The sequence below is a fragment of the Pituophis catenifer genome, unplaced genomic scaffold (assembly GCF_029215685.1).
Source record: "Pituophis catenifer annectens isolate HBS135680 unplaced genomic scaffold, rPitCat1.0.hap2 SCAF_8, whole genome shotgun sequence".
Taxonomy (NCBI): domain Eukaryota; kingdom Metazoa; phylum Chordata; class Lepidosauria; order Squamata; family Colubridae; genus Pituophis; species Pituophis catenifer.
In genome coordinates, this window is record NW_027256888.1 from 20810912 (window position 1) to 20825835 (window position 14924).

At 39.9% G+C, this 14924-nt stretch overlaps 1 protein-coding gene across 2 annotated transcripts in view; it reads right to left on the reverse strand.

The window, feature by feature from the left end:
* LOC139320491 (uncharacterized) overlaps positions 1-14924 on the reverse strand; it is a 177414-nt gene that overhangs the window by 24180 nt on the left and 138310 nt on the right. Inside the window, exon 13 of one of the 2 annotated variants that reach the window (XM_070948837.1) lies at positions 553-617. The exons of the other annotated variant lie outside the window; for it this stretch is intronic. Coding sequence (XP_070804938.1) covers positions 598-617 — 20 coding nt within the window. The 3' untranslated portion in view covers positions 553-597. Of the gene's footprint in view, positions 1-552; positions 618-14924 lie in introns of those variants that run through there. 2 annotated transcript variants of the gene reach the window in all.

Below are 14924 nucleotides of genomic sequence, written 5' to 3' on the forward strand. Positions count from 1 at the left end.
GTATGCATAAACCAATTCTCAATAACCAAATCCTATATAATTAAATTATGTAAATACATTTAGATGTGTTATATTGCTTTGAATGGAGAAAATGGAATAAGTTATTTAAAAATATGTTTAAGTAGAACCAACATAGATTAGTGACCATTCAGTTACAAAGGACTCGAAAAAGGGGATTTACAACCTGCAGAGGAAGTTGGGCCTTCTCTGTGGTCATGTGACTAAACTTTGGGCACTTGGCAACACAGCCACATTTACTGCCATTTGCAACATCCAATGGTCACATAATCATGTCTTATTCATGTTTTACTGAAAGTTAGTAGTTCTGGTTTTCAGCAAAACTCATCTATTTAAAGCAAACCATTTGCTTAGTGACTGTGGCATTCACTTTTTGAAAACTGCGGTGTTTGCTTAATGACCTTTGAAAAAAACATCATAAAATTGGGTTAGTCACATGACTGACCTGTTTTACAACTGTCATGACTCACTATTGTAATGGGCAGGCTCTATTACAGTCATATATCAAGGACTACACGTATGTTATACTCTTTTGCATCATTTATTTTCTTCCATCTACATGAACTTGGCATACTCATTTCAACTGAAGAGATGTATCCCTAGATATTTAAGAGAGAACAATTGGTAGGAACTACATTAATAGTTGATATAATTCATTTTTAAAAATTGTTATTCCTGCTTTATAATTTTAAAAAAAAACTCAAGATGAGAAACATACCTAATATTCTTTCCTCCTCCTGTTTTCCCCACAACAACAACCTCATGAGACTTCCGGCTGATGTCGCAGCAAGATCGGACACAGAGAGCAGGTCTACATGCTCCCATGCTGAGTTCCCCCCATTGGTAGGCTCCAAAAGAAGCCAAAGCCGCCTTGGAGGGGCAGTGAAGCAAAGAGGGACACCCTGTGAGGTCTCGGAGAGTCGCAGCTCTCCTGCTTGACCTGGGGCTTACTTTCCCTCTCATCCACAACGAGGAGAAGAGACAGCCTAAGATGGCTGCCACAAAACTGGGACAGCTGATGACCACCTAAGCTTTGAGCTGGAGCGGATTTTGGTGAACAGTGTGGAACTGGGTGAGAGGATTTTTTTTACCCAAAAGTTAACCCTAAAAGAGAAATAGGATTTACTCAGAACCATTGAAAGCGGAAATCAGACACTTTGAGAAAATTACCAGACTGGAAGGAAACTTTTTTTTCTTTAAAAACATAGGTAATTGGACTTTTAAATTGGGAAGACGTGACATTGGGAAAGCAATTTAAAATAAAATATTGGAATTATGGATTTAAAAATTAACATTGGTTCTATAATTGAATTACAATTTATAATAATTAAAATCAATTTTTTAGTAATAGTGAAAATTAACCTAAGATTGCCACCTGCGGATTAAAGGAAAATATACAAGCCTGAGAATACCCATTTAAAGGACTGTGAAAATATTTACTGGACTATATACATCTACCCTATGACCATTGGAGATTTAAATGTGAGAACAAGGAAGATATTTAATTAAAGTGACCCCTGAATGTTAAGTTATTTGACTGAATCTAGAAACATGACTCAAAGAGGCTTGGACAACTCCCTGTAACTCCCGCTATAAATGGACCAGACTATTTATGGAACTTAAAGAACTGTGATCAGCGGATACTTTGAAGAATAACTTCAGTTTGGAATAAATGGTTCTTGGGCTATTGACTAAAAGTGGAATTTATTAAAACAAGATAAGATGCAACAGAAGGAGCAAACGAGCGGAACTTTGATTGAGATGGAGTTGATGTTTCAAAGCATAAAGGATATTTACACAGAAAGAGCACAAGGCAATGATGGAATTAATGGATGGCATAGGTCAAAAATTGGAAAACATCATACAAAGGACAATGAGTAATGAACAAGATGTCCAGGAAAGGAAGGAGCTAGCAGAAGGAATTGAGAGAAAAACAGAATTGAGGAATCAACAGAAAGAAGATAATGATGAATCATTAATAAAATTAATAATGTTTGATGAATCAAACCAGGGGGAAAATATTTTAAGAGATCTGAAAAGAGAATGGGAGGAGCAGGAAGAAACTCTGGGAAGGGAGCTAGGTGTTAGGGCTGATAACTTTAAAGCTAGACAGTGGAAAAGGGTAGGGATGGAAGAAACACTTAGATTGACTAGGCAGGATGTAGACACAGATACAGACAGAGATAAAGATTTAAGAGAAGAATATGAGAAGCAAGTTAAAAAAAGAATAAGAATTAAAGTATTGATGCGGGCAAGAGATGATGAGAACAAGGAAGATATTTAATTAAAGGCGGATAGGAAAAAGAAAAAAGGAAAGAGAAATTTAAAAAGTCCTTTTCCCCCCGTTTTCTTTCCTTTTTTTTATAATCGTGGCATAAGGAGAAATTAGAATAGGCAAGCTTAAACTATATTGTGATTGGTAAACGCTGAGCAATTAAATAATGAAAAGAACATATTTTAATATAAACATGTGTATTAATAGTAGAATCATAAAGATTGTCTCAGCCCTCCTGGACAAAACGAATTCAGCAGACACAAAGCACACCAAAACAACTCTATCTGGGTTGCTAATGCTGGTTTAATGCTGTTGCTAGCTCCGAAGAATTGCTGAGTTTCAAATGATTTAAAGTTGGTGCTATGAGCGTTCACCTCGTAGTGCTTTTTATGACACCGCCCCACTCGGCCATCACGTCCCCGCCGACCACCTGGGCTTCTGTCAGCTGTGGAGCGCCTCCCAATGCACCACCCGTCAACAGAGCAGCATCCATTAGCGATGTCAGCGCCGCTCTGTCCCTTCGCCACGCCTCCGTCGAATATCTGGCCGGCCGTCAGCTGTGGAGCACCTTCCAATGCATCTCCCGCCCACCGCGTTGGTATCAGCGTCGGCAGTCCCTGTCCCACCTGTCACTGACGCACCCCATGTCCCCGAACTCGACCACCTACACCTAGTGCCACCGTCACCACCCCGTGAACAAATGCCCCACTCAGTATATCAGATCGTTCCAGCATTCTCCACCACTCTTCCTTCCCATCCCTGAGTTGTCGAGCGATATGACGGGCTCGACAGGCGGTTCCCCTTCACCAAGAATCCTTCTGCAAGACATAAACTAGACATGTTAACAGCAGTCTGTGTTTCAGTGGGTTATCTCTATGGAACCGTCTGAAAAGCCGGTTAGCATTAACGTCCTCTGGGGGTACCCAAGAGGCCTCTTCATAAGGGTACCCTTTCCACCTAACAAGATATTTAAGTTTACCCCTGTGGATTTTGGAGTCTAATATCTCATTGATTTCATATTGCTCATCCTCAACCGGGCCAGGCCGGTCTGGAACTTCCCTGATTGCTGTCACCGGTTTCAATAGGCTGCTGTGGAAAACTGGATTTTAACCTGTGGCCGTAGTGTCCATATTCTCACAGCCCATTTGCCAGGTAACTGCCCTGTATCAGGTGGCATTTCCAGTTCCGGTATAGCAACGAAGTCCCGTCCCATAACAATCTGAAACGGGGTAAAGCCAGTACTGCAGTTCACTGTGTTGTTATACGCAACTTCGGCGAATGAAAACAGGTACAACCAGTCAGTTTGTTGGTAGGAGATATTATTATTATTATTATTATTATTATTATTATTATTATTATTATTATTATTATTATTATTAATTGAATTTGTATACCGCCCTACTCCCGAAGGACTCAGGGCGGTGAACAGCCAAATAAAATACATATAATACAAATGTTAAAAAACCATTAAAATACAATTAAATAATTGGCCCGAAAAACAAAATTTAAAATACCCCAAATTCATAAGACAAATTTAAAATTTAAAAATTTTAAAAATTTTAAAAGAGAGGTCAGGCCAGGCCGGCCTGCTGGAAAAGAAATGTTTTGATGGCACGGCGGAAAGCGCGCAGGTCCGGGATCTTCCGTATCTCTGGGGGGAGCTCGTTCCAGATGGCGGGTGCCCCCACAGAGAAGGCTCTCCCCCTGGGGGCCGCCAGTTGACATTGTTTGGCCAACGGCACCCTGAGGAGCCCCTCTCTATGGGAGCATACTGGTCGGTGAGAGGCCACTGGTGGCAGAAGGCGGTCTTATAGATACCCCGGTCCTAAGCCATGGAGCGCTCTAAAGGTGGTAACCAAAACCTTGAAGTGCACCCGGAAGACCACTGGGAGCCAGTGCAGCTCGCGCAGGAGGGGGGTCACATGGGAGCACCCCATCGCTCCCATAACCACCTGCGCGGCCGCATTCTGGACCAGCTGGAGCCTCCAGGTGCTCCTCAAGGGGAGCCCCATGTAGAGAGCATTGAAGTAGTCCAGGCGGGAAGTGACAAGGACATGAGTGACCGTATTTAACGAGTCCCGATCCAGAAAGGGACGAACCTGGCGAATCAGGCGAACCTGATAAAACGCCCTCCCAGCCACAACCATCAAGTGCTCTTCTAAAGACAGCTGTGAGTCCAGGAGGATCCCCAAGTTGCAAGCCCTCTCTGTGGGGGCCAATGACTCGCCCCCAATAGTCAGTGATGGCACCAACTGACTATATCGGGATGTCGGAAACCACAGCCACTCGGTCTTGGATGGGTTGAGCCTGAGTCTGTTCCTCCCCATCCAGATCCGTACAGCATCCAGGCACCGGGACATCACTTCAAGGGCATCATTGGGGTGGTCCGGCGTGGAGATGTACAGCTGAGTGTCATCAGCGTACTGATGGTACTTCACCCCGAAACCACAGATGATCTCACTCAGCGGCTTCACATAAATGTTGAACAGAAGGGGAGAGAGGACCGACCCTTGTGGCACCCCACATACAAGGGGCCTCGGGGTCGACCTCTGCCCCCTGCCAACACTGACTGCGACCGGTCGGAGAGGAAGGAGGAGAACCACCGCAACACGGTGCCTCCCACCCCTTGCTCTTCCAGCCGGTGCAGCATGATACCATGGTCGATGGTATCAAAAGCCGCTGAGAGGTCTAATAGGACCAGGACAGAGGAGCAACCCCTGTCCCAAGCCCTCCAGAGATCATCAACCAATGTGACCAATGCCATTTCCGTGCTGTACCCAAGCCTGAAGCCCGACTGGAACGGATCCAGAGAAACCGATTCATCCAGGTACTGAGGGAGCTGTCGTGCTACCACACTCTCAACAACCTTTGCAACAAAGCGAAGGTTGGAGACTGGACGGTAATTTGCCAATACTGCCGGGTCCAGGGAAGGCTTCTTGAGGAGAGGTCTCACCACCGCCTCTTTCAAGGTGGCGGGAAAGACACCCTCCCTCAGAGAAGCATTTATAACCCCCTGGAGCCAGCCTCGTGTAACCTCCCGAGAAGCCAGCACCAACCAGGAGAGACACGGGTCCAATAAACATGTGGCAGCATTCAGTCTACTCAGTATCCTGTCCACGTCTTCGGGAGTCACAGAATCAAACTCTTCCCAGATAATATTCTCAAGAATATTATCCCCCCTGAAACTACCCCGTCAAAGTCCAGATGTTCCTGAATCTGAGCAATACAGATACTGTACAAAGTCCTCGGCTCTACCCTCCAAGGGGTCCTCCTGCACTTCCTGAAGGAGCAGGGAGCGGGTCACCCTAAACAGGGTGGCCGGGCGATTATCTGATGACGCAATAAGAGCAGAAAAATACTTACATTTTGCTGCTTTTATCGCCACAAGGTAAGTCTTAATATGAGACCTTACCAGTGTTCAGTCAGATTCAGATTGGCTGGCCCTCCAACCGCTCTCCAGGCGTCTTTTCCAGCGCTTCATCTCCCTCAGCTCCTCGGTGAACTAAGGAGCCAAGCGAGATCGGCGCCGAGTCAGAGGCCACAAAGGCATGACCTGATCCAAAGCTCCAGCGGCTGCCCTATCCCAGGTGGCCACCAGGTCTTCAGTCGAGCCATGAGCCAGAGCCTCAGGAAACGGCCCAAGCTTCATCTGGAACCGATCCGGGCGCATTAGGCGCCTGGGACGGAGCCACCTCATCGGTTCCGCCTCCCGGTGGCGGGGTGTAGTGGTTCGAAGGTCAAGGCGAAGGAGGGAATGATCCGACCATGACAGGGGTTCAGTCACTATATCCCCAATATCGAGATCATTCAATCACTGACCAGAGACAAAAACCAAGTCCAGAGTTTTTCCCCCGTGTGAGTAGGGCCATGCACTAACTGGGTCAGGTCCATAGCCGTCATGGAAGCCATGAACTCCCGCACTGCCTCAGATGCTTCACCGATGGATGGCAGGTTAAAATCCCCCATGACCATAAGCCTCGGGGTATCAACCGCCACCCTGGCTATAACGTTGAGCAGTTCGGGCAGGGCCGCTGCCACGTGGCAGGGAGCCAGGTACATGATCAGTAATAACAACATAACAACACAGATAGCGTTCCACTATAGCGTTAGCTCTCTCAGTCATGCCGTTTGTGCTAGGGTGGAAGTAGTGGTGGGTTGCTCCCGGTTAGGCTATTACATCACTAATCCGGTTCTCTTTCTTCGGGAGCTGGGCCCTCCCGCCCACCCCCGTGTTATTCTGACCTTAGATTTCTTCTTTTTTCGCCCAGCTGAGAGGTGCGGCAGAGCGGATTGCCGCACCTCAGCTGAGCAGATTCGATCGCTGAAGAGGCGATCATGCGTGAAGCATGCGCACAAAGAGAACCGGTAGTAAAGCCGGTTAGAACCCATCCCTGGGTGGAAGGCTGAACTGAGTCCTTGCATCGAACCTATGGACTGTATGAAGTTTCTCCAGAATTTGGCCGTAAATACAATGTGGTGGGGTACCCCATGTAAGTGGTAGATGTGTTGGATAAAGAGTTTTGCCAACCTTCGGGCTGATGGTAGTCCACTACATGGTATGAAATGGGCCTGTTTAGAGAAGAGGTCTATGACAGTCCATATTACTGTCTTACCATTGCTTTCAGGGAGTTCTACAATGAAATCCATAGCGATTTCATCCCACGGTCTACTAGGGTTAGCCACGGATTGTAACAGATCAAGAGGTTTTGACGTCATGGCACCTTTGTAGGACAGTCCTTTGTAGGAAGTCCATTTTATACACTGGGTGGTTTTTTCGTTACTTCCTCGTCTACGTAGGAGATTAGTAAGGGGTAGGTAGTGCTATGTGGGAAAACGCTGGGATAAACTGTCTATAAAAGTTAGCAAATCCGAGAAAGCTCTGCAATTGCTTCCTTGTCCCCGGTTCTTGCCACGCCAATATGGTAGTGACTTTATTGGGATCCATCCCCAACCCTTTTCTAGATATCCTATATCCTAGGTAATCCAATTCAGAGCAGTGGAATTCACATTTTGACACCTTAATGAATAACTTGGCCTCGAGAAGTTTCTCTAACACCCAGTGTACTAGTTGTGTATGCTCCTCCATAGTGTCAGTGTAAATGAGGATATCATCAAGATACACCAACACACCCCGATACAAGTACTCATGCAGAAAGAAAATAACCAGGAAAATCTCAGAGAGATTTTTGCAGAAGCCCTTGCTCAGTTTACTGGAGAATCTAGAGTGTGACTGGCAAATAGACAAAATTTATTGTGTTAATTCATGGATTGCCAGACAGAGACAGCTACCAAGAGATATTGTGATCTACTTTGTTACAAGGAGAACAAGAAATGGAGTTTTACAAGTTTCTTATAAGAAGAAACTTCAAGTGGCAGGACAGGAGGTTTCAGTAATGAAGGAAATTCCCCCCAAAATGTTGAGATCTTGAAAGGACTATGCATTTTTAGTTGATGAACTTAGAAGGCGTCAGTTGCAGTACAGATGGGAAGCTCCAGCCGGATTAGTGGTGAATTATTTGGGTGAGAGACATCATCTCAACTCAGTTTGGAAGGCAAGAGATTTTTACACTACCATACTAAAGGCTGGAAACCCACCATCTGCAGAAGCCAGAAGAAAGAAAGAAGCAGGAGAGGCCAGAAAGGGGGAAAAGGAAATTATGCAGGCACAAGCTCAAGGAGGTGTTTTGACTACTCAACAAGAATTATTGCAACTTTCAGAGGATGTTCAACTTTTGGATTTATTTGAAAAAATGGAAGACCCCAAGGATCAAAGACAAACTCGAGCAGCAACCAGACGTAAAGAACAAGAATTAAAGAAGCAACGAAGTCAGATAATAACCCAAGAAATTGCAATTACAAATATGGAAGCTGTGGGAGGAGCTAGACCAAAGAGGAAATTCCAGGAGGACTTCCAGTCGGTGCTCCATAAGCTTTCAGGGCCAAGGATGGCAAATAATTTTTTTACCTGGAATGTTAATGGCTTAAACTCACCACAAAAGAGGAAGAAAATATTTCACTATTTGAAACAGTTTAAAAATGATGTAATTTGTTTGCAAGAAACACACATTAGAACAAGTGATCAGAAATACCTAATAAATGTTAGACTGGGCAAACATTTTGTTGCATCAGCTCCTGAGAAGACAAATGGTATAGTTATATACCTAAGAACAGATTTAATGGCTAAATTAATTGAAGCAGATCCACAAGGAAGATATATAATGATTGAATTATTAATAGAAGGGAAGAAAATACTTTTAATGGGAGTATATGCACCTAATCAACAACAAGAGAAATTTTACAAACTTTTGCATAAAAAAATAATACAAATGGATTACAAATCATGTAAAATGATGGGTGATTGGAATGGTGTATTGGACACTAAAAAAGACAAAAATGTCACTGCGTTATTTTATTTGCCAGCTGAACTCATTATTTTTGGACTAATAGACTTACTGTAGTTTGCCAAGTTCCTTATCAGTATTTTACTACGCATGTCCGCATTCTTTCACTTGCTTCACACACTCTTTCCTTTGTTCTCTTGCCAGCAAGGTCCGGCTGAGAAATAGCCGGCAAGAATTATTTCAAAAATGTAGCAATTACTTTTCTTAGTTAGTGAGGTGTTTTATTTTCTTTATAACAAATAAATGAGTTTTATTAGAAACTTTTCTTCACGTTTCTTTTCAGAATATTGCAACAAGGAGGAGCCACGATCCATCCTCTAATTAACCAGGGTGATTTGTCCCAGAGCCAAACATGGGATTAATCAATGCCCTGACAAAAAAGACCCTTTTGCCAAACATTGAAACACGGGCTAAATTTCCTAAATCTTTTTTTGACATGATGGATGATATGGAGTTGAGAGATATATAGTGTGAACGAAATTTTAAAGAACAGGATTTTACATTTTTTTCTGATAGACACCAATCTTTTTCTAGAATTGATTTTATACTAACTACAAATGATTTTCTTTCCAGGGTAAAGAAGACGAAGATATGTCCAAGAACTTTAACAGACCATAATCCGGTGTGGATGGAATTAGAGCTTGGGGAGGGGTCTAGGAGATCTTGGAGACTGAATGAAAACTTATTTTGATATGAGGCAAATGTGATAGAATGTAAAAAGTTAATGAAAGAATTTTTTGTTTTAAATATGCATAAGGGTACACCTGTGGAAATGGTATGGGATGCAAGTAAAGCATATATGAGAGGAGTTTTAATAAATTTGAATAATTCCTACAGACGTAGACAGGGGAAAAAACGGAGGTAATTGGAAGAGGAAATAAAAAAGAAGGAACAGGCATTAGTGGATAAACCAGATGACAAGAATATAAAAGAAGCCATTACAATATTGCCAGGACAGTTTAATATGTTGATGTCAGATCAATTTGCAACGAACTTGCAATATGCTAAACATAATACTTTTTGCAATGCAAATAAACCAGGCAGGTGGTTAGCATATATGTTAAGGAAAAAACAAAAATCTCGTACAATAGAAAAAATAGAGTATAAAGGTAAAGAGGTATATCAACAGAATATGATTAAAAAATTTTTAGATTTTTATACGAGGTTGTATGCTGGTGATAATATACAAGGTAATGATATAGAGAGATATTTGCAGAAGGAGCATATTCTTGCAATTACTGATGAACAAAGGGAAAGATTGAATGTATTAATAACCACTGAGGAAATTCTTCTGGCAATTAAACAATTAAAAAGTGGAAAGGCTCCTGGCACAGATGGTTTGACAGCAGTGTATTATAAAAATTTTCAATTAGAAATGGTAGAACCTCTGGACTTCCGGTGGTGACGTCAGCATAAAAGGATGAAGGGGAACGAGGCTCCGTCCCTGGAGTTCCAAAATTCATGATTGGAAGCTGTTCTTTCAGCACTATCGACCATGGGAGAGGTCGATAGAAAAAGGGGGATTCTCAAGGACCTCAGAGTGACAGCAATCACCCCGAAGGTTCAGAGTAAACTCCCTAAATCCAGCCGGGAAAAAACCAGCCATCTTGGCTGGCCGGAGCGCTGTCAACTGATAAGTGTGGAAGCGAAGATTAAAAAAGAGAAACATCAGTAAGGACTAAAATAGCAGAATAACGAAGGTATAATTATAAGAAATAAAAGAAATAGGCGACAATAAAACTCCAAAAAGTGGCGCCAAGATCGTCAGGCAAGCAGCGAGAGATAGTGAGTGGAGTGGAACTCAAATCCATAGTGACAACGCAGATTTGACAGGCGGAAGCAGCAAGTGACAGTGAAAAAGGATTTTAAGTAAGCAGTGGATTACAAATTTTAAAACAATATTTTTCGACTTGGTAGAGAAAAGGACTATCTACAGAATATTTTCAGAAAGTGAAAACCAAAGAACTTAAAGTGTTTAAAGATTGTCGCGGTGGGAAAGGAACAGAAGAACAACAGCAAATGGCGGTCTGAGGTTTCGCAGCAGAAAAACTTTCACTTCGCAAGCAGCAACAGTAACAAGCTTAACCACAGACACGAGACTCTGTAACAAGAGATCAAAACGACACATTGGCAAAGAATGGCACATTCTCTGGCAAAAGAAACAGAACTTACTATTTAGAAACCGGAGGAAATTGATACACGGACTTACTTGAGTTTACTGCATTAAAACTGTTAAAATTGGAGTGAAAACTGACGGACTGAGAAACGAAGAAAGAAAGAGAAGGAAGTATTTTTGATTGGTCTGAAGGAGACATATTGGAGAATTTTCAAGATATCTTAAGGATATTAAATCCTTAAAAATATATGTAATTAGCCATTAATATATGTAATTAGTTATTTTATTTACCTTATAAGTTAAACTTAGAATATATTTAACCATATTCATTTAATTTTGTCTAATTTTGTTTAAAGATAACTAAAATATTTGAAGTTGATACAATATTAATGAATTAATGAATTGATTTAACAACATCTTTTCTTACTGTTTCCCCATCTATCTACCTATTGAAATAAGTATATAGATTTGATGGGAATGTATTGATTGGAAATATATATACTTAATATATTTAATATAAATACAATATATAGATACTGTTAAGAATTAATTATTGTTATAGTAAATCCAGGTAATTGTGTAATAAGTTAGTAGAATATTTTAGACTGCTTACAGTAAACTTTAATTATTGATTAGGAATTTATATATTCATTATATAGATTTATATAGATACAGTACAAAAATAATATTGCTTGAGTAAAGTTAGGAATCGTAGAATAAGTTAGAAGACTTTAGACTGCCTATAGAAAATTGTAATAATCTTAAGAGTAATTAATTAACATAAAGAATATAAAATGTGATTTCTTGCTTTATAATTGATATATAAATATTATACTGTATAGGAATAATAACAGAGGAATGAATTGCTGAATACTGTATTTTCCCCCCGCCCTCCCTCAATTGACTAATCCGATCCTGATATAACGATATTTTAAGTGAAATTATCAACGTTGGAATTATATAAACTAAATACTGCACAACAACATAGTAATTTACTCTCATTCAAGATAATGTATGAAAATTTGGGAAATAGTAAAACAAAAAACGAGGATGACAACACCCTCAATAACAATAACTAAAACAGGGAAAAAATCAACACCAAATCAGACATCTACACTAGCTTCCCCAGCACAACAAAAAACTATAGACACGATGTTAACCTCAGACAAAGAAAAAGTTTCCACGGCATTTATATACAAAATATACAATCAATACTAGCTATGATCCAGGAGGGAATGAATAAGACACAGGAAACAATAGTGAACAATCATGAAGAGACGAAGAAGAACCACGAGGAATTGAAATTGGATGTAGGACAAATAAACGATAACATTAAAAAAATGGACGACAAGATCGAAAGAATCCAACAAAACATTGCAAAAAATGAAGAACGGGTCCAAAATATAGAAACAAAAATGGACCTAGTGGACAAAAAGATTGATAATATGGAACAAAATCAAATGGAATTAAACAGGGAATTAGAAGAGTCAATTACCCACTTGGAATTAGAAAAGGCATCTGTGGAAACTAAGGGAGAAGACTTAAGAGATCTGATGACGAGTATATTAGCGAAGACCACCCAAAAGGAGAAAAACGAGATCAGTAGGGAAATCAATGAAATATACAGGGTCCATACGAATTATGCCCGTAGGAACAAATTACCTAAAGAGATCCATGTCAGATTTGCACGTAAAACACTAAAGGAAGAGATCTACACACTAATGAGAGAGGAAAAGATTTGCTTTAAAAGAAAGGAAATAATCACCCTAAAACAGATCCCAAGACGAATAAGAGAGCACAGAAAAAAATTATAATTTCTTAACAGCTCTATTGAATCAACATAAAATAATGTTTCATTGGTTGGTGCCGGAAGGGATTCTAGTATCCTGGGAAGACAAGAAATACAAAATTACGATAGAGAAGGCACAAGAATTCTTTGACACTCACTTTACATTAGAGGAGGAACAGGAAACTAGGCATGATTCAGAAAATACGAACCAAGATCACCTGACAGAGGGAACGAAAAAAGAACAGGAAGAGAAGAAACATATCAAAAGGGAGAAGATGGAGAGAGAAGGGGCCAGGGGGAAAACCCAAATGATAACAAGGAACAAAGGCAAACTTAGATTGACATACAGATAAGTAAGGAAAAATGGGACAAGAAACGAAATTGATTTCAATCAACATAAACGGACTCAATCTACCAACTAAAAGAACACATATTTTTAAAAAATTACAAAAATTAGACATAGACATTATTAACTTACAAGAAGTACACATTAAAAAACACCATCAATAGTTATTAGAAAACAGAAGATTAGGTACATTATTCACCTCATTATCAGATCAAAAAAAAAGAGGTATCGCAGTATATATCAAAAATCATATCCAAGCAAAACAAATTTATGCAGACGGAGATGGCAGGATATTAATGATAGACATCAAGAAGGAAGCCCAAAATATACTGCTAATATCAATTTATGCACCGAACGGGAACAAAAAAGAATACTTCAAAAAAATACACAACAAAATCAAAGAATTGGATTACAAACACATATGTATGGTAGAGGATTACAACGCGATTGTAGATAGGGATTATGACTATCAAAGTAATAAAAAAAATAAATCTAGGAAGAAGACACTCCCCGATACTTTTAAAGACATGATCCAAGAATTTCAATTGAAAGACACTTGGAGGGAATTGAATAAAACTAAAAAACAATATACCTACTATTCGAATCCCCACCAATCCTGGTCCAGGCTAGATATGGCCTGGATGATCACAGAGTTAAGAGAGAATATCAAAGAGATTGAAATTACACCGAATGTATGGGCAGATCATAGTCCTATAATGATAGCTTGGAAAGGCCAACAAAAAAGGGGGAGATGGATGATGGACAGAGTGATCATTAACGATAAGGAATACATTGAAATGATAAAGAAAGAGATGGACATATTTTTTCAAATAAACAAGAATGAACAAACATCGCTGCAAATTTTATGGGACACCACAAAAGCATATATAAGAGGATTAACAATCTCTTACAAAGCAAAGAAAAATAGAGAGAAGCAGCAAAGAAGAAATAATTTATTGATAGATCTTGGGAAACATGAAGCAGAATTACAGAAAGATCCTAATAGAAAAGAGGCTAAAGAAAAAATAAACCTCATTAAACATGAAATAAATTTAATAACAACAGCAGAAATAGCGAGGAAAATTAAAATGACAAAACAAAACCAATTTGAATATGCCAATAAAACAGGACGGTGATTGGCCTATAAATTAAAGAAAGAAAAGGAAAAAAGACTAATATATCAATTGCAAGACGAACAAGGGCAAATGCAACATACGAATGAGGAAAAGAAACGAATTGCTAAGAGTTTTTATCAGGAATTATACGCACAGGAAGGAATCCATATAGAGAAAGTTAAAGAGTATATAAATAAAACCAATATTCAAGAAATAAATGAAATCCAAAGAGATCTACTGAACAGACCAATATCGATGTTAGAGTTAATTGAAGCAAGGAAGAAACAGAATAACAATAAAACACCAGGTCCAGATGGCATTCCGGCGGAATTTTACAAAATAGAAAATCAGTCAATAGATAACATCTTATTACTGGTCCTGAATGAAGCAATTCTAGAGCCAAAATCCCGAAATCATGGACAGAGACGACTGTCACACTGATTCCCAAGGAAGACTCAGACTCTACCCAAATTAAAAATTACAGACCCATATCGCTTCTGAACGTCGACTATAAACTATTTACATCAATTATGGCACAGAGAATGAAGAATCTTATTGTTGATTATATCCACCCAGATCAAAATGGATTCATTCCAAACAGACAGATAAAAAACAATACAAGAACAATAATTGACGTTCTGGAATACTATGAGCAAAAATCAGATGAACAAATGGCCTTACTCTTCCTCGATGCACAAAAGGCATTTGATAACCTTAATTGGACATTCTTAATATTACAATTAGAAAAAATGGGATTAAATATGGATTAAATTTTAAATATGATTAAAACAATATACTCCAATCAATTCGCGAAAATAAGGATAAACGGAGAGATAACAGACCAATTCAAAATATCTAAGGGGG